At 36.3% G+C, this 24,926-nt stretch overlaps 1 protein-coding gene across 1 annotated transcript in view; it reads left to right on the forward strand.

The window, feature by feature from the left end:
• The window catches only part of LOC126751672 (hemicentin-2), a 268,902-nt gene that overhangs the window by 37,759 nt on the left and 206,217 nt on the right, over window positions 1-24,926 (forward strand). Inside the window, exon 2 of the mRNA XM_050462126.1 lies at window positions 15,714-17,281. Coding sequence (XP_050318083.1) covers window positions 16,792-17,281 — 490 coding nt within the window. The 5' untranslated portion in view covers window positions 15,714-16,791. The remainder of the gene's footprint in view (window positions 1-15,713; window positions 17,282-24,926) is intronic.

Below are 24,926 nucleotides of genomic sequence, written 5' to 3' on the forward strand. Positions count from 1 at the left end.
TAGAAACGAGAACTTACTAATTAAAAATTTCACAGACATAGATTTAAGCATATTTGCATCTCAGAGCCAAAATATTTTCAAAAGCAAAGTCTCGGCAGACAAGCGACTTCATTTGTTAGATTCAAAATGAATGAACTCGATAGCAATATTTATCAATATTTAGCTTAAAGTCACCCTTTTTCCTTCTTCTATGCGGTTCAATATATTCGAGTATGGTTTTTTTTTTAATTCCCGCAAATGACTTATTCAAAAATAAATCTCAATTTTGTTAATGCTTGATTTATGAGTCTCCACGTTCAACTCATTCCCACTATTTCCCTCTTTTTCTATATAAATATCATTTTCTTTTAAATATAACAGAATTTCGTATGCTGGCTTGATACGCTTAATTAACAGATTTATGTGCTTTCAACTAGCAAAGGTTCAGTTGCCACATATAAAACATCAAGATTTGTTTTCCAAAAGGAGGGACACTTAATAAAGCACCGTAATTGCACGGAAAACCAAATCCCTTAAGTAAGTAATTGCCCAAAATACTCTTGCCACACATTTTCAATACACAATTTGGGCTTCATGTGCTGGATATTTTTGTTGCAAGCACTTAGAGCTGCAGCTAACTCAAGTGGCACTGCAACGAATGCATGCCGTTACTTCGAAAAATATTAAAATTACGTTATATGGGATGCTTTTTTGAGTAAATAGTACAGAGACGCTTGTATAGTAACCTAATACATGTGTGTGTGCATGTGCAAATACTTTATAATACAATATTTACTTGTTAATATTTGCTTATGCCACTTGTTAGTATTTGTTGGGGAAAATTTTGAGACTAACTAAAGCACCATTCATGCTACCATTATAATTTATTACCCAAATGTCCAATGCAACATGCGGCTACAAACTGCAAGCATTGCCTAGTCGCAGGCGCACCGGCGCAACTCGCCCCCATTTCAATTATATTTGAGGAATGTGAAAGAAATTTCGGCAGAAATATAATATTGCATAGAAGAGCATAAAGGATGCGCAAATATTTTGCACGACAATGCACGTTGCATCCACATGCGGCACAGGCATGCGGAGCAAACGCAAAAAGTAAAAAAATGTGAGAAAAAAATGTAAAAAAAATTAAAAGCACTTCTATGCAAAAATGCAAACAAAAGCAATGTGCGACTTGATACACACATACATGCGTATTTACATGCATAACACTTCAATATAATAGCAATAATAACAACAGTGCTGCTGCTGTTGTTGCTGCTGCTGTTGCATAGCTGTGTCGAGAGGCACGTACGCAGCAAAAGAAAATATGCAGCAAGACATTTTTTCTGCCAAAGTGTTTGCGTACACAGATTTACATGCGACCTGAGGTGGCACACACACACAAACATACATACATATATATACCTATAAACTCACATACATGTCTAAATACCGGCAAGTGCTGTGTAGGCAAGCATACTTGCAGGCGCCTAGACACACAGTAGTACAGCTGCCGCCGCCGGCTAGCGCACCGACAGCCGAGTGCAGTGTAAGCGTTGTGTTTGCACTAAATACTGTAAGCTGGCGCAATTTTCTATGCATTTTCCCCAGGCAAAATATGCATAAAAGAATTTCCATATCAATTACAATTCATAATAATAATGTATCCGGGCGCAACGGCAGAGCAAATCAGATTTCTGCTGCATATTTGCCGAAGTTGCACCAGAACAGGGGAGCAGGGGCGGGTCGGCATATAAATATGAAGTGGAATATGCAAGCAAGTCAAGCCTATGCCACGGAAGTAAAGAAATCGTTAGCTGCGCTATGTTGTAAGGAAGGCAGTCTAAATCGGAGAGCTGGTTGCTGCAACAACGTGCTTGTGTGTGTATATGTGTGTGATTTTTTTCAAGTAATAGCTGGTGCTCGGTTATACAAGATCTGTTGATAGTATTGAAAGCGCATAGAAAATCAGCTCTTCGAATATACATGAATGCTCGCTTGTGTGTGTGTGCGGTAAGCTGCAGCTGCATGCAGTGCTTAAAGTATATACATAGCATACAAAATCCATTCTATTCGTACAGAATATGATGCTTATGAGAGCATAGTCAACTTGGAGCAGCAGGCAATAGTAGACATGTTGCCAACAGTGCTTAAGTGCCAGATCAAAAACGGGGTAGATGAGCTGCAGATGTTGTATAGACATATATGTATCGTTACATATATATGTATGTAATGGAGTACTAAATTTATGCATATATATACATACGTTTGGTTATGTGTATGTATATAGCATATATTTGTGTGTATTTGAGTCTCTTTACAACTCGATTGATAATAATGATGAGCACTTGCTTGCAACTTCCACTGCTCGCTCTCAAAAGCACCCAGAGGTATCAACAAATTAATATGTATATCCTTTTATGTATTTATTGTTACTGTTGTGGTTGTGAGCTGCTGTTGATAAACAAGCCAGCCAGCAAGTATGCATGTAAGCAAGCAAACAAGTGCTATAGAAAATTTTTGCACACAAAAATAGCAGCGCCATCAGCAATTCATAACGGTATCCCTTACTCAGACAAACCAATACATATCCACATACGTCCAGGCAGTCAACCAGCCACAGAGCTTACATTATAAAAGAGATTATCCATTACAGCATAATAAAAAAAAATATGCAAATATGTATGTGTGTGCGTGCGTGTTTACTCAATACATACGTGCCTTCTGTGTTGGCACGTAAAGCAGTAATTGGGGAAAAACGGATGTTTATGGGATCTCATAAAGTGTTTTCTGTTTTCTGTGTAGAAATATGTAAGATGCAATACAGGCAAGCGTTCGAGTGCATTGGCGGATGTACAAAAACGCATAATCACACATACTTTTTTGCCTTGCATTTGTATGCCTAAATTGGAAGTATACAGTGGCCAAGTTTAGTATTATAATATCATATGTTTCTTCGGAGTAATTAGACTTCCGAAAGGTATTAAACGATATTAACTGGATTTGAGTTTGATTTTTTTTTTTGAGTTTTACTTAAGGGGTCAGTAGGGTAATCTTTTTTCAAAATTTTGTGTTTGCATTTTCTGTTATGTGAAGAAAGCTCTATTGTGGAATAAAAATTTCTCTGAAAAAAAATGTCAAAAAACAGGCCAGATTACCTTACTGACCCCTTAAATTAAAATTTGAATAATTATTGTAATGGTTATAATAATTACGATTTTAGTTTCAATTTTAGTTTTAATTTTATTTCTAATTTTAACTTTAATTTTAGTTTTAGTCCTAATTTTAATTTAATTCTAGTTTTAATTTTAATTTTACTTTTAATTTTATTTTTGTTTTAATTTTAATTTTAACATTAATTTTAATTTTAAGTTTACTTTTAATTCTAATTTAGTTTTAGTTTTATTTTTATTTTTAATTTTAGTTTTATTTTTAGTTTTAGTTTTAGTTTTAGTTTTAGTTTTAGTTTTAGTTTTAATTTTAATTTTAATATTAATTTTAATTTTAATTTTAACATCAATTTTAATTTGCATTTTAAGTTTACTTTTAATTTTGACTTGATTTTAGTTTTAATTTAAATTTTAATTTTAATTTTAGTTTTAATTTTAATTTAACATTAATGTTAATTTGAATTTTGAGTTTACTTTTAATTTTGATTTGATTTTAGTTTTAGTTTTAATTTTAATTTTAACTTTAATTTTAGTTTTAATTATAATTTAAACTTTAATTCAGTTTTAAATTTAATTTTAATTTTAAATTTAATTTTAAATTTAATTTAATTTTAATTTTAACATCAATTTTAATTAGAATTTTAAGTTTACTTTTAATTTTGATTTGATTTTAATTTTAGTTTTAGCATTAATTTTAATTTAATTTTAATTTAATTTAAACCTTAGTTTTATTTTTAATTTTAATTTTAATTTAATTTTAATTTTAATATTAATTTTAATTTTAAGTATACTTTTAATTTTAATTTAATTTTAGTTTTAGTTTTAATTTTAACTTTAATTTTAAATTTAAATTTAATTTAACTTTAACATTAATTTTAATTTTAATTATATCGTTTAATATAATTTTAAATTTAACTTTTATTTAATATTTAACTTTGAAATATATTTGAAATTTAGTGATAACTACAATTTTAATCAAAAATTTCATTTTATTCTTGTCCATTGTATTTAATTCAAATTAATTTAATGTAATATAATATATTTAAAATCTTCTTAAGGCTCTTCACTCATTTTTTATTTTTAAAGCTACTTATATTACTCATTCTTTGCTTCAATTTCATTGATTTCCTTCTTCACTGTGCTTCCTTAAAGCATTTTATCTGCATATATGCCTATAAAAACTCTATGCAACCCATGCGCCTCAAACTATGCAAAGAAGAGTCGTAGACAAATCGGTTGGTAATTGTATTCCAGCAAAGGCATTTAGTTGTCATAAACAAAAGCGAAAATATACATTGGGTTGTTGCTTCAGGCTAGCAACATTCTTTCAACTGAAGGGGGGAAATGAAGCAAATGTCAGATTGACGCAAATCTTACTTAACAACTTGTATAACAGGGTTATGAGACAATGTTTGTAGCAATTAAAGCAAAATGTTTTTTGTTTTCCGTTTTCTTTATGATTATTGAGTTTTTATGTGAAAAGCTTTAGGGAGATTAACTTCATTTGGTCTGTATATGATTTCTGCATTGGGTATATTTTCAAATTACATATTTTGATTTTATATATGTTAAATTTACATACGGTAATAATCTCAATCTCTTTTAAGCTCTATGCAAAAATATAATCTTGACCTATGCCGAAGTTTAAAAATTTATTTTTTATCATTATATAATACCTCTTCGGAAATATTTTCGCGAAGTCATTAAATTAATCGAGATGCTTATCAAGTCGATCTAAATATCCAGCAGTTTTGAACTAGAGAAAGGAAAGCTGCAATAGTACCTGTTGTAAGAGAGGTTTTCTCTAAATTTTCTCTAAATTTCACAAAGTTGTGTCTGAAATTTATAGTGCAGTTTTTTTTTAAAAGAAGTCGTGATTACATGATGAGATCAGGACATCACCACCGATATTTAGATTTTAAATGACGATTATTAAGTATAAGTATTGCTCACTAAAGTTTTTTCTCAAAAAGATCCGAGTGAAATTGTCTTTGGCTCAAAAACTTAACCGAGCCACCTCAAGTCTCTGAATATGTTTCCATTACTGAACAGTCTCAAATATGATTCCTTTTTTGTAGCTTAGTTCGAAGCATATTTCATTCATTAGTGTATGTCTATAGAATAACTTCTGATGAGTTACATTTCTTAGCGAACAATAACACGAATACTTATTCCCCGAACATAAAATATTTTCGATATTTTCTACCAGGATTGGCTAAATGTAAAGGTAATCTTCAAAAGGACTTTAATGAATATAGATCCCAAGGCAGATTGCAACGTAATATTTTTTAGTCATATACCTTAAATTACTATATATTTTCAGTATGATAGTGGCACTAACAGCCAACACATAAATATTTTTTCTAGTAATGAAGGCAGTTAATTGTTCCGGGACGAGTTCTTAACCACCATATAGTACTTCTCAAAACAACTCTTACTTCACTTTCTTGCGCATTTTAATCAAAAACAGCTTAAACTTTCTCTCCATTCGAAATGTAAAGCAAACATCTTGCATTTGGCAAGAAAGTCCAACATTCGCAGCTCTGCAAGGCCATGCCACGCAACTCTCTGCAATTTTCCGTAAATTTGCTTCTATTGTCAACAACTCGACGAGCAAACCAAGCGATAACGAACTTCTACAAAACAAATGGATGACAACAAAGATCGCAAGCAAGAGCCACGCAGAATTGCATTGCCACATTGTTGCAAGTATATGTGGCACAATTGAAGACGATGGGGTGAAGTTCATAAGTTTAAGTTGTTGGCATATGCAACAAGTCTTGCGTTGCTCACGCAGTTATTTGTAATATTTCGAACAAAGAAAGCTAGCATGCATTCGCAAGTGTATAAAACCACACACACACACGTACACATATATGGTTTATGCGTAACCCTTCAACGACGGCAACGCGTGTTGGCGCACGTGATCTTAGCGCGGAAGGAAGAAAGTTTTCAATAGAAACAAAGTGGCACAGCAGTGTGGAGAATAGAAGTAAAGGATTATTAAGTTCTTTCAAACGCAAGTGCATTTAAATGCAGGGAAATCTGATTATAAGGAAGTCTTAACTGAGATCAAATCGTGCTTTCAAGCATAAGCGCACATTTTTCTCTGAACATGACTTAAGAATTGAAAATATAAATGCTGAGTTCGAAATAAAGCAACTTATATCATTTGAATGCAAATTTCTTTCAACATCCACCGGCTTTGAGTGTCGAAAGTATGTGGAAGTATTGCAAATCACTATATCGAGGTTGTATATAATTATAGCATTTACTTTTTTTAAAACAGGTTTCACCCAAAATCTCGCTCAACTCATTCCTGCTACTGTGAAAGATAATTGTAATCACCACAATTTATTGTGTTTGAGTTTTATCTGGTCGAAAAAAGGGAACTGGAAGCTTATGTAGTTAACTAGGCGCTAAACTTCATAAATGTGATGATTTTACCAGCATATTTTCCATATATAGTTAAGTACTTATGAAGAGATCCGGGCTAGAAGATGATATAGTTACTAGTCAAAGCTGATGGTTCGATAATATGCTCTGGTGATACGATTATTATTTCTGGTAGAGCAATCTTATAGTTAACTTAAAGAGCTCTTAAATATTGTGAGTCTTCAGCTTCGTTGGTGATCGTCAAAAATTGCTTTAAAGATTTTCAATATGGTCATATGTCGGCATTTTAAACGCCACGCTAGGTTGCTCCGGTTTTGTGACAAAAGTTCGCAATCTCATATTGACGGACTTCTGTTGAAAGGTGTGCGAGATAGAGACAGTAGATATCTCAAGAAGTCTTGTAGTTTATATCCTGCATGAAATATTAGAAGGAAAAACTGTCGATACGCACATGTGATAACAGTGACTTAACACTGATTCACTGGTATACTCCAGAAATCATGAGAAATCGAAGCAATCGATTTTTTACACAGCAAACATTCTCCGAAAAAGGTGAAGCCTGTCCCGTCTGCCAGAAAAGGGTTGATTAACATTTGTTGGGATTCACAAGGTGTGACTGACTGTCAAAAGTGTCACATACACTACATCTACATGCTATATTATCGGGCCAAATAACAAAAAAAAAATCGCAACCATTTCGTTAAAAAATAGTGCAATTTTCGTAAGACTTCGTATAATTGCAGTTGCTCGATATCCGACTGTCTTCGTTGAAGTTTTAACTAAACTGAAGTTAGTCCAAAATGTGGTGAAAAATAATCCTAGTTTTACAAATAACACTTCTACTTTTAATATACTTATGTTCTCCACAAAAAAATTGAATAAAATTAATTAAACATTGTTTTTTTATTACACATTTTTAATTAATTAAGAAATTTTTCATTTATCCACTTTTATTGCCTCGGTTCGTTTCCAGCTTATGTCAGACAAACAGATTAATTGTCTCTGAGAGCATCCTCTCAGCTGTCACTTTAACATTTTGACAAACAGTTGATGCTATGTAAAAATGAAAGGAAGCATTAAAATGCTGCCCTTGCTGCATTGAGGTTCAAACGAAAGAATTGGGTTTCATTAAAAATAAATATTAATAATTTTATGCTTACAGCGCTGCCAATTAGCGCCTTCACTTTGTAATGAGTGTCTGGATGTCATCCCGTCTGTTATTATTGTTAATTATGTGTTAATTACTTATGTATAAAGAGATATGATTGATGTTGATGCTAATGCCTTTCGCTGCTAAAAGCGATTTCTGTATAAAACTAAGTGGTTCGTACTTTACTGGTATTATTATGGCTCCTGAACGGGAAGGGAAGGAAGATGGATATCTCTCTTTGATTGCAAAATAAACCTGATTAATGGACCTTTTAAAAGACAGAACATATTTTGGTTCGAAATATTTTCTTTGGAATTAAAAATATATGGCAACTATAAAGAACTCAACATACCATGCGACTGAATACCATAAACATGTATGTACTATAGTTCTCTCACAGAATCGACTCTGTAAAATATTATTTATAGATAATGTACACCTCTCAAAGAAGGGTCACTTTAACATATTCAGAAATCAAAACCTCTTTAGAAGATATTGCTGCTGTTTCAACAGCATTACTGATTTTTCCCTGAGCTTTTGTGTGTTCTACTACCTGTAAGCTCTGTTTATTGGGTAAAACCTAAAATTTAATAATTTAAGGTATTCAGTTTCAATGTTTGAACAAACGGTCAGCGTTTGCGGTGATTAGTTCTACTACGAGATGGAAGATACTCGTTTTCAACGAGCTGTAGATAGAAAGATAAAGTAAGAAGAAAACAGGATAAAACAGAAGAAAAGGGTATCTGTTCTATTTGGTTTAATTTTAATAATTTTAATTAGTTTTAAAAGTTTCTTTTAACTTAAGAATAAATTAAGAACGATGCCAGTAATCTCATGAACGTTCGAGATTGGGCTTACTTGAGAAGTATACGGACAATATTTTGATGTTTTTGTGGAGTAATCTCTAGCAGCAGATCATTTCAAAGAGAACTTAAGATAAGCTGATTAGAGCACAGGATCGAGCAGTACAAGCGCAGCAGTTCGTAAAAAAACCTTCACAAGTGAATTTCTTAAAGCATATAAAAGTTATAAAAATATCTTTAACTTGATTTTGATCAATTTGTAAGACAGATATATGCTTTAGTACTCGAAACTGAACAATTTCTTCCGAGATTGTACCGTTACCTCAGATAATAATCGTCATCAAAAAGTTGCCAATACAGGGACTAGATATTGATCAATCACTCCTTGTGTGGCAGATATACGTGATATATAGTATGTATACATATTTACATCTATTGGATATCTCTAAAACTGAGAGACTATAAAGGGGCACACCGATATGGTTAAATTGGCACAGCTCAACATTCTGAACCGTTATGTTTATATTTTACTCTGTGCTATAAACTTAAATATCATGTTCAAGGTATAAAATAAATAAGAAGTCCCTGAGTATATAGCTTCTAAATCCGTAATGCATACGCTAGATTTTTTCGTCTTATAGACCTCCATTTGAGCTGATAAACTGGTTAGCACTTGTATTAAAAAAAAAGCGAATTATTTTCTAGAAGACCAAGCTCAACCCTTATAAACCCTAATAAAGCCAAGCTCTTTGGCTTGCATGTCAACCAAATTGCATTTGTTTCACTCGTCACCAACATAAAAATATGTTCACCAACAATATCGTAAAAAACGCGACTTCTAATCGTATAATCATGTATATGACCCTTTATTGTTCCCACGTCAACACATTTAAATTTTTATCTAAATCCTGACGCGTTAGCACCCACCCAAGCCAAGCACCGCTTAACGGTCATTCAGGAAAGAATTTTAAATTTGAGCGGCGTTAAAATTATAAAATGTCATTTAAAACGCAGTAACGGTAATTTTTATGCCAAGCATAAGCGAGTAAAAACATAATTCTGCCATTTGCCGGCGAGCGAAGGTTATCAAATGACCGGCTGAGGGGCCATAAAAATAATCAAAAATCGCAGAGCGACAAAAAAGCGATAGCAACAAAAAACCACAACAGCAAAAAAAAAAAAACAACAAAACGAAAAAAAACAATAACAACGCGAAACAAATTGGTGTGGAAAAGGTGAAACCGTTTCGCCAAGCGAAGCGAGCTCATATCTCTAAGTACTAAAACATGCCACGGCGCTTAAATACGAATAAACACGCAGGGACATTGTTCGAACGCACCAGCTCCTGCATGTGTGCGTGTGTGTGGGTGCAGAGTCGTTAAAAAGATATTGACCGAGCGCCTCAAAGGTGGCGAGTGTAAACATAAAAATCCGTAAAAGCACATAAAAGGCGATAACCTTACTGATAACCGAAAAGTAACCACGTCCATGCATTTGTATGTGCGAGTGTGTGTGAGAGAGTGGCTGCTTGCGCGCCTCGGTAGCTGGGTGCTGGCTAAGTGGACTCACTGCTGGCGCGTATGCATATGTTGGGTATGTGTAGGAAGGGGCATGCAGATAAATTTTAAAATATTTATGCTTCTCTTTGATTGCGCCACTCGTGGAGCGGGCTGAAGTGAGCCGCCATTTGCGCTGACTAATTCAGCTGCTGTTATCCTGTTCTCCGCTTGTGTTATCCTGTGCAAGGACCGGCGCTTACCTGTTAGGTAATATTTACATGTGTAATGCATACATATTGAGACAAATGTGCATATCTAAACCCGCGCTGATTTACACGCTTTGGCGCATGCTCGCTTAGATATTTCGCTGCTATCTTGGCCATAAAGCACTCCATTGGGAAGTAACTTTTTGAGTAATTACTTTTGCAGCGGATTTGTGTGCTAACGGGCCGAGCAGCCAGCAACTATTTATATTGCGGCTGCACAGTGGTGTGATTTGATTTTAAAATAAATAAATTAAAAACTGCGCGAATTGAAAAAATGTTTAATTTGCGGTAAAATATTGTCAACTCTTCACTTCTTAGTCTTTAATTTTTGGACGTTTCGTAAAAAATTTTATAATAGGTATACATACAACATATAAAGGGACAAATTTTAAAAATTTTTAATAAAAATATTTTTTAACATTTTGTAATAAAAATATTTTTTAACATTTTTTAATAAAACTATTTTTTAACATTTTTTAATAAAAATATTTTTTAGAATTTTTTAATAAAAATATTTTTTAAAAACTTTTTATAAAAATATTTAAAAACATGTTAAAATATACATTAAGCATAATATCGAATCAATCATATCAAAACTCGTTTTATAACTCACCAGATTAAAAGGATCCACAGTTCAAAGATTTCTGTAAATTAATCAACACTGACAGTGACAACTAGTATAACGGTAATACCAAAATGAGTTTTATTGAATTAGTTCCTCCTTTAAAACATTAGAATGAACTTCTAGATATATGTTGTTCAAAAAAAAAAAACAAAAATATGGAATAATATAATGAAAGTAATTCTCTCAAAAAAAAAATCAGTCAGTAATTTTTAGACGGGTTGGGAATTCAAAACATCCCTACTTATGAAATTTTCATTGAATTTTATTGAAAATGTCAATTTAAAATTACTTAGATCCGTATAGGTTCGTTTAGGTAAATAGTGAAATACGAATCATTCATTGTAGTGCTAGGCCCGCCTGCCGTTGTGTCTGCCTAGACTACCTAAGAATGGATTAAAATGATCGTCAGGTTAGGTTAGGTTAGTCTGGTTGACCAATGAGTCACGCATAGACCAGTTTTGGTCCTTTGTGATACCAGACGGAGTTCAGTTACTAGGTTCATGAGGTCTAGCCAATCTTTAGGATGCCTGCGCTAGACGCAAATTTTAGCAGGCTCTGTGGCCTCACTATCGATACCTCTTCCTGTGTATCATACCGTGAGGATCCCAGATGCTTACAGCAAAGTTTTGCCAATGGGGGCAAGTACACAAGAGATGCTCCATTGTTTACCTTTTCTACACATTTCCTGCAGTATTCTCGATCTGTCAGCCCAATTATAAGGCCGTGTGTCACCACCAGTGCCAAGTATGAACTAAGATGAGCCGCTGTATACCGTCAATTTGCAAATTTATTGAGGCGTCTTAAATCAATTCCAGCCTGATCACTTGGTTGGTAGAAGGAGTGATAATCTAAATGTTTCTATCTTAGTAGCGTTTAGTTTCTTGAATCGTTTTATAATGAACTCTGACAGAAACAGCCTCGCTTTTCGAAACGCACTCACTTGTCACCAGTAGTGTTTTCTAATGGCCTTTCCTCTTTCGATAGCCCCTCTTGTGAAGTGTGGTTGCTCACAGTGCAGAACGATTGCGGTCCTATTCGGCTGGTTGCCACTGCTTCTATCTTCAGCAGATCGGCTGGCTCATTTCCATTGAAGCCTCTATACCCAGTGATCCATGCTAGTAAGATAAGTTACATCCTCCAAAGTATTTATCCTCACCGCATGTGTGCCAATAGAACTCATTCCGATGAGATGCATTTTGCTAAGAGCAAGTATTTATAGAGACCTTTCGGTAGGCTGATGCAAATGTTAAGTCAAGTTAAAAGCCCCCGACAGAAGATTACTCCCTCAATTTACCCATTTAACTACGATCCATCAGTGAAAGAGTTCACTGTGTTTCTTTCCAGCGACTCCGCTCCACTCACATATCACTCAAAGGTATATGTGCGGAGGAACTTTTATCAGTGGTAAGATTTTATCGCGGAGCTCCAGGTTATCAAGAACGCTGTGAAAGGCAAAATCTTTCTGATAAACCATTTAATTTTACGCCACGAAGATGCCACTGTGCGTTGTTTTGAAACCAAACAAAAAAATCAAAAACGTAGTGTTGTACAACAACATTTTATTGCACCTTCAGGATATGGTGGCGCGTTTGTTGTGGGCAAAGCGAAAGTAAAATCACCCCACCGTTAGCGCTGATCCGCAAAATTACTAACACAGGAGCTATTAGTATCTCATGGCCGTTGCCTGAGTGCTTGCATCTTCTCGTCTGTGTGTGTGTATGTATGTTTTTTGTGTATGTGCTCATAATGCAAACGATAATTATTAGCATCGGGCGACTTTTGTAGCGACTTTTAATGGCTTGCTGGCTTGTTGACTGCCCAACGATGGCTGCCAAGTTGCCTTTATCTGCATATATCTGTATATGTATGTGTGTGTGTGAGTATGCTTACATGTGTAGTGCCTTTGTTCGCTCGAAATGCATGTGTTCGTGTGTGTTGCCTTGTCTGCTGTCGCAACTTTGCGGTTAATCTAAATTTATAACTTCATTTTTTCGCCATTGAATGTCGAGCGTCGCCTGCCCTTCGGCGGTCCGTCTGCCGGAGTTAAAATGTACGCGCTCAACTTGTTTAACTGCATATAATGCTCTGGTAAGGCCACCTAACCCAGATTTGGTCATGTTGTTTTCGTAAATTGTTGTTGTTACTGTAATTTTACGGCATGTGATAATGAAATAATTTCAGTTTTTGTTTGTAGGCTTTGTGCCAACAACATTTTCATACTCCAAGTGGGGTTTTCAAATAATATTTTTTTTTTTTTTTGGTTTTGCTTGTAGCAAACTGTTGAAATATATAGATATGATGTTCCCCTCTCACTTTTTTATATATATGCATATTTCTCCATTGCCTTTGTGGTCATGCAGCTTCCAGCGGAACGAGTGTGTGTGCTCTCACATATTACATCTATAAAATGGAAAGTAGTTTCGAAAGTTTGGTAATTGAATATTTGGTAATTGCACTTCGTGGTCTCATTTCTGGTTGCAAAATTAAATTTGTGCACTTTAGCGTCACTATAGTAATAATAATATGTAATAAGAACAAAATATCAAAAAATGCAATGTTTTAGGTTTGTCCAGAAAAAAATGTTGTTAGAGTTGAGGAGGCTTATACAATTGGATGGCATATACTCCAAATGTATATGGGAACAAAATAGTAAACACTAAACTATTTTAAAGGAATACAATGATATAGGTTGACCAATGTTTAATGCTTAGGGTTGTGATAGTATATATATAACCCTCTTTAATCTACACAGTAACTGTAATGGGCTGGCATTCTCGTCCTTGGAACAGGTCTTTTCAGTTGTCTTATATATTATTTGGCAAGCCACCTGTGTGATATCGTAAGCCAGTTGAAAGAGGTTTACATTCTAGTACAGAGATCAGGAATCCAAACTGTGTTCTGGGGAAACATAGTTTAATATATTTCCAGACGTTAAAAGCCTCATTTACTTAGCTTTCTTGCTAACATTTGTGGTTCATAACCCCACTGTGTACCTAGCATACCTAGCATCATCACCTTTTTTGCGAGATGTGGTTAACATGCCCAATGAACTTAAGAGTTTGCTCTTGCAAATCCAAAATGGGATCCCCCCTCCCTAATATGTGCCAGCTTCCGTACAATAAGTCTCCCTAATATTGCGTATACATAAGGTCTTATCGATAGTAATGTGTAAAAGACTGATGCCCACCGTCAATAAACTGATTGGATCTTATTAGTGTGGCTTTAGATTTGGAATATCTAAAATCAACCAAATTTTCACCGTGTGCCAAAATTTGGAAAATATGACCTTCGTCGATTTTAAATCCGCCTTCTACAGTATGAAAAGGAACTGCATCTATGCCGCTCTGTCTGAACTTGGTATCCCCGCAAAGCTAATATGCCGGTGTAAGAGGCTGTTTAACGTGTGAGTTCTTCAACTTGATATCATTGGCTTCAACAACTGCGCCGTTTTTTCTTCTTTTTCAAGACTGGATGAGGAAGCGAGGCGTATGGATTTGGTTGAAAACGAGGGCTTTTGTCAACAGGTGCTACTAAAAAGTAAATTGCTCTCTGGTCCAACAAAGACCAAACTCTCTAAGACACTCGTTATTCACGTCGTTATTCACGTCCTACTATATGGTCATCATCTGATGAGTCAGCCTTAGAAGTGTTCGAGGGAAAGGTTGTAGAAGATTATGGTCCCTTATGATGAGCTGTACAAAGTACATGGCGACATTGATATAATTCATAGAATGTAGAGACAGCGGCTGGGATGGCTAGGTCCTGTTTCTAGATGGAAGAGAATATTTCAGCTTTGAATGTTTTCGATACAGCACCTGCCGGTGGAAGCAGGAGTAAAAAAGACCTCTCCGCTGGAGAGATCAGGTGGAGAAGGTCCTGACTGCATTAGGTATCGCAAATTGGCGCCAAAAAGCGCTGTACACACCAGTAAAGAAGGAGAAGGAGAAAATTTCAAAGCATGTCAAATTTAGAAATTTAAAAGAGTTTGCAGCCTCTTACAACTGCATGCACTAGAGTTGCCACGTTTCGAAAAATGTTTGAACTAAGCAAAATATTATAAAATATAAATAATGGGTACCAAGTGCAAGGCGTTGAAGCTAACCTGCCAATAAATTTCTAATAGTATTTGATATTAAAAATTTTCCAATGGGATTGCCATCAATTGAAAAATTAAGCTTTAATTATCTATTAATATCTTTTTAAAATACGTCTATGAGCAGATTTGTGTTCAGGTGGGCTCTTATGGTTGAGCAAAGGCTCAAAAATTTAAATTATATAAATAAAATTTATGTTTTTACAGTCGAACGATTAACAAGAAAAATATTAATAATTATCTAGACATTCTTTTGTGTTATTTTTTTCACAAAAAAATCGCAAAACCAAATTGCATGATAAAAAGAAGTAACATTTTTTTAATAAAGAGATTTTAAATTTTTAAAAACGCCTTTGTATTGTTTTATATTATAGTGTTTCATATCACAGCGAAATCAAAGCTTTGTGTGAAAAATGCAAGCATAAAAAGTACAGTAGTTTACACCTGAGCGCTAAAGTTTCACTTTGCATTAAAACTAGATTTATGTATCATTAATTTATTACTTTAATTTGGCCGCATAAACAAGTAGTAAATAATCAAAATAAGCAATTTGCATGATATTTACGCGCCTAGCCAAACGAAATAATATCAAAACTATTTTTTAGACGCAACTATTGCGTATAAATATTTAAATAACATATTTTCACACACACACACACATACACAAACATATGTGTAGCGCTTGTGCAAAATATTAATATTAATTTTTTATTTTTCGAATTTAATTTGCAGGCGGCAGCATCAATCCTCGTTAAGCAGCGCGCGCGCCAGTGTGTCAGTAAACAATTGCAATAAATCAAAGCTTGTCAGCGATTCTCCCGAGTGTTCGGCGGCAACGAACGACAACAGCACGAATGCGGGCTCACCTGCCGCACTGTTTGGGGCATTAGTGCGCTTGTGTGCGTGCCGGCGCGTGGATATGTGTCATTTTGTGGCGTGAACGTGTTAAAAATTAATTTGCATAAATAGCAAATATTTCGTGTTGACAGAGTAAATATTTGCCAGCATATGCAGGTGGCAACGCCAAAAATCGTGCAATAAATTATAGCGCGACACATTTGTTGAAAATTGCAACTTTCAGCGCATACTTAATGCGAAATTTATGCATTTATTTATTTATTTGTGTTTAACGAAAAAAAAATTGCGGAAAAATAATTTAAAAAAGCAAACTGCAACGAGTAATTGATTAATAGCGGTGACAAATTAACAAATACACATCCGCACAAATAAGTGCATACAAGTGTGTCTATGTGTGTGTGACAGTGGCGTATAGGAAAAACTGGCTGCGGCGCCTGTGCATATGCAACGACTTGTGACTGCCAAGTACCGTAAATGTGCTTAAGCAGTGAGGAGGCGCAACAATAAGCGCATTTAAGGCAAACTGAGTGGCGGAAAGAAAGAAAATTATAAAGTGAATAAGAAAAGACAGGAAATTCGAGGAAGCGCCGCTCATAAAAATACACAACAAAAGCACAGCAAGCGCTTAGAGAGTACAGAAACAATAATTTATAAAAGCGTAAAATTAAATAACAAAGCCACTTAGCTTAAGCTGCTTGGTTTTTGCTTCGCATGCAAAGGCGGCTGTGCCAGCGCGGAAGTGACAACACAATGCGAGTTTAAAACAAGTATAAAATTGACGTTAAAAAAGTGCTCTTTCACATACATAAAAGAAACTGGCATAAAAAAAACTGCTAAAACAAAGGAGTCGTACCTTAATAAAACACAAACAAAAAATAATTAACAGAAACCAACAACAATCACAGCATTTGCTTATAGCCACGCGGGCTCAAGTGTGCCCATTTTCGTAACAATGCGCATAATTTCGCATAGCATACGTTACGGCGCGCAAGCTTATGCCGCCAACGCGGCGCATACAATTAACAAAAGCACTGCTACACTACCCACCAACACTGCCACCGCCATCACCGCTACCACTACCATCGTTACGAAACAGACATCGACTCAAGCCACCAAAATCTTTGCAAACGCTGCGCCACAGCAGCAACGTAACGCCAGCGCATTGTTTGTTGACGCGTCACCGTTAGCTGTGCCACAATTGGCCAGCGCCACCACACTGCAGGCAGCCGCTGCGCCAACAGTAACGTCAACAGCCACACGCCAATCGCAAACGCAGTCGGTGTCGCAGTCGCAAAACTCGCTATCAGCTACAGCAATGCTACGTCGCTCCTACGCTGCACAATTCAGAATGAATTGCCCCATTTTAATTGTAATTAGCCTCGCTTGTATCCTGCATGCCGGTCTGCTGTGGCATGGCGCAAGTGCAGCAATTTCAAATCGAGGTAAGTGCCGAATACTTGTGCCGCTGATGGCGCGCGTATGTTAAAAGAATTTAATTAAAAATAAAAATAAGGAAGTGAAAGGAAGAAGATAAAAGAATTATAATTAAAAAAACAACAAGAAAAAACGGCAACTTAGGTTGCACAGCAGCTATTTTAGACATCTCATACACAGAAGTGTTCGTTCAAGAACTTGCATTGGAACAGTCAATTTGTATGGCAGCTATATGCTTTAGTCAACCGATCTGAACAATTTCATTTGATATTGTGCCGTTATATTAGACAATAGATCATGCGAAACTTCATGAAGATATCTCGTCAAATAAAAAAGTTTTCCATACAAGCATTTGATTTCGATTGTTCAGTTTGTGTGGCAGCTATATGCTTTAGTCAACCGATCTGAATAATTTCTTCGCATAATATACCGTTATATTGAAGAATAGACCATGCCACATTTCTTGGAGATATCTCATCAAATGAAAAAGTTTTCCATACAAGCCCTTGATTCTGATTGTTCATTTTGTATGACAGCTATATGCTATAGTAGTTCAATCTAAACAATTTTCCAGGTTATTGCTTCACTTGCTTAGAGGATTATACGTGCCGAATGTCATAAAGATATCTCGTCATAAGAAGAAGCTTTCCATATAAGAACTTGCATTTTATCGGTCAGTTTGTATGGCACCTATATGTTATATAAGTTCAATCTGAACAAGTTTTTCGGAGGTTGCATATCTGTGTTAGGCAATAATCTGTATTAATTTTCAGGCAGATAACTCAAGCAATTAACCATCTTATCATAAAAATATTTGATTACGATCGTTCAGTTTGTATGGCAGCTATGCTATAATCGTCCGATATCACCAGTTCACAATAATCACAATGGAGTACCCTCTTTTTGAGAAAACACTTGTGTAAAATCTCAGATTAATATCTAATTATTGAGGACTATAAACTTCGTGGCAAACCTAGGGTATATCAAGTTATAATTAGAAAATAACAAGAAGAGGAAAAAATTACAAAAAAATATATAAAAGAAAAAATAAAATAATAAATGAAAGTAAATAAAAAGTAAAAAGTAAAATAAGGAAAAATAAATAAAAGTGAGCAGAAAAAACTAAGAGGAAAAAGTAAACGTGCAATTCTCAGTCAGCGCCTTGAGATATGCAACGCATTTGTATTCACTCACAAAATTGCCACTGTTTATGCGGATTTCTGTGCGTACGCGCGCAATTGCTGCAATTTCCATGCAAATTCAGCACATTAGTTGTAGCACTGTTCTCTCTTTTTAAAGGAAACTTTACTTTTTGCAATTTTTCGCTTTTACTTAACACATACACACCCTTTGCTATGTTTACTTTGCGTCTGAAAAGAGTGCGAAATGAAATCAGTCAGTTGTTAAAGTCGCATAAAACACGCTTTTCAATACGCTCGTAAGTGTCTTCATTTATGAAACCGCAAAATAAAGCAAGAAAAGCGAAAACGCTTAAACAAAAGTGCTAAAAAGTATGTTGAAATGTGTGCGCACCTGTAAATAATTCACTACAATGCCACTATATCATATATTTAGACTAGTGTGAGCACTCAGCATATAAGAAATATACTACATACGCTACAAATAAAATAAAAAAATATATATATATTTACATATACCGCTTAAATCCGCTCCATTTAAGCGTCAGCTTCCACGTTTTTCCTTTTACTTCCTGCCTTACTTTATCTCTACTGACTTTCGTCTTTGCGCAACCTTCAGCGTTGCCACTGCTTCGTATCCCTACAATTACACACACACTTCGTCAAATATTTTTCGCATTTTTATTCTCCTCTAGCTCTGCTTTTGCATTTTCCTTTGTTTACACTCGTAAATGCTTAAATCCTAGTCGTCGAAATAGGTTGCGTAAGCTGGTTGCCACGCCGCCGGTTCGCTTCGCCGCACATCCGCTCGGCATACCAAGTAGCTGCAAGTCGCGGCTGCTTACTTCTAAAACGCATTTACACAAATACCACGCTATGCACACACACACAGGCACAGAGTTACACGCGCAACCACAATGCGCGTGGAAAACACCAAAAACCACTTGAAAGTTCAAATCCCGCTTTGAAGCTGCTGTGTGGCGCATACACTTGAAAATTATTCATAAAATATACTAGATAAGATATTAAATTTTAGAGAAAAAAATGGAAAATTCTAAATACGGTATACTTTTACTGGTTTTCAACTCATAACTTACATAATTGGTTATAATTTTGAATATTGGGTATATATTTGGGTATTGGTTATAATTTTGGTTATATGAGCTCCAAAAATCGATCTTGCTAATGATAGCAATGACTATGTTCGCAAAAGCAGCTCAATTGCTCTTAAATGTAGCACTACTTTCTTAGTAGCAGTTTCTAAAGGAGTATTTCTAAGTTAAAAATGGTATTATGGATAAAAAAAGCAATGGGCGAAGCTTTACCGTCTTATACCTCAGATTATAGAAAGCAAATTTCGAAGAGAAGTGAGAGGGTTGCTTTATAATCACCAAATAAATCTTATTACTCCTAGCCTTGACTAGTTATTATATAATTTTTCGTTGCCAATCATAAAAAGTGTTAATATTGTACATTCGATAAATCTCAAATTATAATAGAATTATACACACTTTGACACTTCAAATGCAGTGATGGCAAGGCATGGATGCCGAGATGCAAATAGCAAACTAAAATTTTTTGGGAAGGGTCATATTCAATTTAAATTTTTGGCATAATTCCGCCGCAGAAAAAGCTTCTCACCCTTCAACTGGTAGAAATTCTCTGCTGAACTCTCCAGAGTGTGTCAACTGGTAATGGAGTCCTCAGTATCACGATGGCCAGTTCAATAGCACAACAAATAAAAGAAAGCTGGGTGTGATGCGGCCCGTGCCGAGAACAAACCTGGCTGGGGTCCAGATTATGAACCAGAACAACAAAAATATAAAATTGAAGGAGTCCGGTTCTTCTGGAAAAAAGTCGGAAGGAGCTAGGTGTTTCGTAAAGATGGCAGTGTTTCAACGAGCTCGAAAGCAGCCGGCAAGAAGACAAAAGCTAATCTTGATCTACCCGAAAAGGCTGGCAATAACTCTGGAGTTGAAGCTAAGCTTACCTCCACGTAGACTAAGTATGGTAACAAAGCAAGGAGGGATAGTTTATGTAAACAGAAGCTGATGAGTGGATATGCCAAAGAATGACATATTTTTAGGGTCCATAACCAAGCTATAGCAAGGTATGCGGAAAAGTGTCCTATTGCCTACCTGTTCAGAAGGATACAGCTGCGACCGCCTACAAATGACGAGGTTAGCGGCTCCAGGAGGCTTCTGCATAATTTTAAGTTTGTACCGCCTGTAGCGGGAAATAAATTGCAGAGGTCGGCAAAGAGGCTAAACCCACAGCGAATAATGGTAATAGAGATCCCGAAAGAAATTCGTTAAGGCTTTCGGGGACCCTGCAGTAGACTTTAGCAGACTTTTGTTTAAACGTTACGAAGTTTAGACATTCTCCTTCGAATTCCCGCTCAACGGACTTCCCCGACAGACGAGGCTACTTAACTGGAACAGGTCGGAGATTTTATATGACAAATGATAATCAATTCAGACAAATTCAATGACATTTAAAGAGGAATCATTTTAATAAAAAATTACTTGACTAGCATAGATAAGAGTGTACTACTAAAAGTTCCAAAATTGCAATAAGGGCTACGTTGCTTACCAATCGTACTCGCTTACGCTAAAACTATTATTAAGAATTTAAAATGATTAAATGTTCTTCCTCGGTAATCCGAGTAACATTTCTCCAGGTGCAGTTGCACTCCAAATATGTCTCACTCGCAGTTTCATGGAGCTAAGCCGCGACCAAAGCACCGCAGCAAGCGCGAGCTGCAAATGGCAACAATTAAACGTGCTACATTAACTCAACGCGCCACCGCAACGCACACAGCAACAAATTTTAGACAGTAACTAAAGACTTCGTTGCAAGTATGTTTTTGAATTGAAGGTGGTTTGAACCTGCGGGGCGTACACAGGCGGCTGCTAATTGTTACTAGTAAAAGGATACTAAGACTAAGCTTTGCTGCTGTGCCATGTTATGCTGTGCTGTGCTCTGCGGTGCTATATACTAGGCTATCACCTGCTACGATCTGCTAAGTTGTGTTGAGCAGTTAAGTTAAATTAGGTTAGGTGGCTGACCTTAAAAAGGTGGAGGGGCTCACACTTATGAGAGTTATGCGCAGTCTTTATGAAGCTAAACGAAAAACTTCTTTAACGTCAACCACTGAAAGGTGGAACTTGCTGAAAACGAAGAGTTCTCGAGGCCTCTTACGGATTAGCCTGGGCAAGCAGGATCTTGCGACAGCACTGCTGTTGCTAGTTAACCAATGCTAGCTGAGTCCGAGGCACAACAGTCCTGTATCAAACCACAAGAACCCAACGAATCTCCCAATCGTTCCAATTCAACAGGTTTTGACACTAAATTATCTGCCCTGGCAACCACATCAGTCTTACGGTTTCCTGCAAACGTTAAGTAACTCGATTCTAGAGATAAGGAGTCCAGCCAGACAAGCCTTCACGCGTCTTGAGTCAGCGAACTCAAGGCCAATATCACTGCCCTACTACCGGAGGGGCCAGTCTCTGCTCTGAAAAAACTATGCTCCGGATCAAAATTTCTACTGCTACCTTTATGGCATTTCACCGCCGCTGGAAGGGCGCTGCAATGGTGAAGAAGCCTAAAGCTGGAGATGATGAAGAGTTCTCGACAATGAGCTCTTCCACTAACCCTTCCGCAAAGCTTTGATTCACACTTAAAAAAATGTTGCGAGCAATCTCATGCTATGAAAGTACAACGCTATGCCCAACTTGGTGGCACTGTGCAATATTTGCTTAAATATTTGCTCTTGCAGAACCCCCCTCCGTATTTATGTATACTCGTTTACTAAAACCGAGCGAAAGGCGTGCGCCATGTTGCAAAGTAAATACTTTTTACCCCACAGGTAAATTACATTGCGGAAATGAGCTTAATACCGCCACATTTTGAAGCAGTCTATTTTCACATTTCGTTTTGTTGTGCATTCACTTTCAACAGCAACAATTTTCCAAAGCTTGCATTTATACCAACCACAACTACATTAAAAGCTGTACGTATGTACATATTTGTTACGGTAGTTTGCTGCGCCTCGGAATGCGCCAGCTCCTGTGCGCATACGCAGCTTACTCACTTCCTACGGCACGTAAGCGCTGCATCTGTGCGGCTTTATTTTTTATGCATTACGCATATTATGTCGGCTCTCGGCTTTTTCCTTTCTTTTCTCTATTTTCTTAAAAGTAGTTTGCGTTCTCATTCCTGTTTTCCTCCCCGCATCACGCCCTGCAGGAATAAGTGTGTTGGACTACGTGCGGTGGCTGGCTGTTGTTTAACTTTTAACTTGACACGAATATGTGCAAGCACCGCACGAACTTATTCGTGTGCTCGAAGACCCAAGAAAGTAAATATAAAAACAACTACAACAAGCAGGGTACAATTAAAAAGTTATCTGTGTGGCAACGCGTGGAAAAATACTTAAATTCTTGCGAAAAGAAAATTGTGTGTGTGTGCGTGTCTTTTTATTGTAGCCGCTTTACTTTTATTGTCGTTGTTTTCGTTTTTTAGATTACTCACATGCTTTTGCCGAAGTGCAGGAAGTTCTACGTTGATCTACTAAACATTCGACTTAATTATTTCGCATTAGTTTAAACGTTTTCCTGAAATAATTGTGTCAATATGTACATCTGTGCTTGTCTCCATAGAACACTTACCTGCAAAAAATTTTTAAAAATTTCAAATATTCCACCTTACACCCTATGGCACCACATATTCTTACGTAAACTTTTTTGTAGACCAGAGTAGATAACTTTTGTAAACAAAAAATCATAGTATGATGAAATCCATCAGAAAAGATAGATTCATCATTGGCGTAGATACCACTTAAGCGGTTATAGCCGACTGTACGACAACGCGGCAGTCTCCTTCCGTTTTGGTCTTTGCCGCCAATAGAGATTTCAAGTGTAGCCAGCTCCTTCTCCACCAAGTCTTTCCAACGAAGTGATCTTACTCTGACGTAGCCACTGTCACTTGATTCGCTGAACTACAAGGAGCGTTCCAAAGTAAAGAGGACTTAAAAAAAATGGAATAAATGGATTTTTCAGCAAAATCAAATTATTTTATTCAAAATAGTATTTTTCTTTCTTGAATTCACTCACATTTTCGATGGATATTCCGGTGATCACGGATTTTGATTGGCCCACATGTTGATGAACACTTTGAAAACGTTGAAAACACTCCTGCACTCTGCTACGGGATAGGCAATCATCGCCATAAACTTGTTTTATCAATTGAAACGTTTCGGTAAAAGTTTTCCCATTTTAAAAGAAAATTTAATGTTGGCTCTTTGTTCGAAGCTCATTTTCGCACCGATAACACAAACAGACTGACACTTAAAACGCAATAACTTCACTTCCAATTAATGAAATGTCATGAAATTCTCACTGGACAATCGATAAAGATAGCAGATTCTAACGCATCAGTCGACATATAGATAGTGCCACCAGGAGTCGCTAGATTCACAAAGTCCTGTTTAGTTTTGAACGCACCTTGTATGTCAATGTCGTCGTATAACTTGTGCAGCTCATCGTTCCATCGACTGCGATATTCGTCGTTGCCATTGCGCAAAAACTCTCAAAAACTCGTAATATCGACTCATCAGATGTTGTCATAATATATGCCTCTGCACCATATAGCACAACGGGAATAATGAGTAACTTATTACAGACTACTTAGAGTTTGATCTTTGTACATCAAAAGATGACTTTACTTCTCAGTTGCCTACTCAGTCCGAAGTAGCACCTGTTGGCAAGTGTTATTCTGCGTTGAATATCGGGGCTAACATTGTTGATGTGTGTTTATACTGATTCCAAGATAGACGAAATTATCTACGACTTCGAAGTTATGGCTGTGAACAATTGCGATTTGCGATTTGGTTCTCACAATCCCGAGTCCCACGACTGTTTGCTTCATGACAGGAGATATGTCGTCTTGGTTCGTTCACTACCAGACTCATTTGATTTGTTTCCTTATCCAGTCTGGAGAAAGCAGAACTATAGGCGCGGACGTCGAGGCCAATGATATCAATATCATCGGCGTATGCCAGCAGCTGTACACTCTTATAAAAGATTGTACCTACTCGATTAAGTTCTGCAGCTCGAATTATTTTCTCCAGAAGCAGATTGAAGAAGTCGCACGATAGGAAGTCGCCTTGTCTGAAACCTCGTTTGGTATCGAATGACTCGGAGAGATCCTTCCCGATCAATTAGTTTCCCGCCGCTTTGTTGGTTTTCAGTCGGCAGTCTGGTTTTCAGTCTGGTAAGTCTGGTAATTACTATTCGAACATTCTCATGGTCGGACAATGGAACGTCCGCTCCATCGTAATTGATTGGCGGATCAGGTTCACCAAGTGCCGGTTGGAGAAGAATTCCTTTTATAATTTCAGTCACTAGACTAGAGGTTCTACAGGAGTATCCATTCGGAGGGAATTTCTCATCATAAACTAACAAGTATAAGGTAAAATAAAGACTGGTAGAGTAAATGCTCAAACTATTGCCTG

The sequence above is a fragment of the Bactrocera neohumeralis genome, chromosome 2 (assembly GCF_024586455.1).
Source record: "Bactrocera neohumeralis isolate Rockhampton chromosome 2, APGP_CSIRO_Bneo_wtdbg2-racon-allhic-juicebox.fasta_v2, whole genome shotgun sequence".
NCBI classification, from domain to species: Eukaryota; Metazoa; Arthropoda; class Insecta; order Diptera; family Tephritidae; genus Bactrocera; species Bactrocera neohumeralis.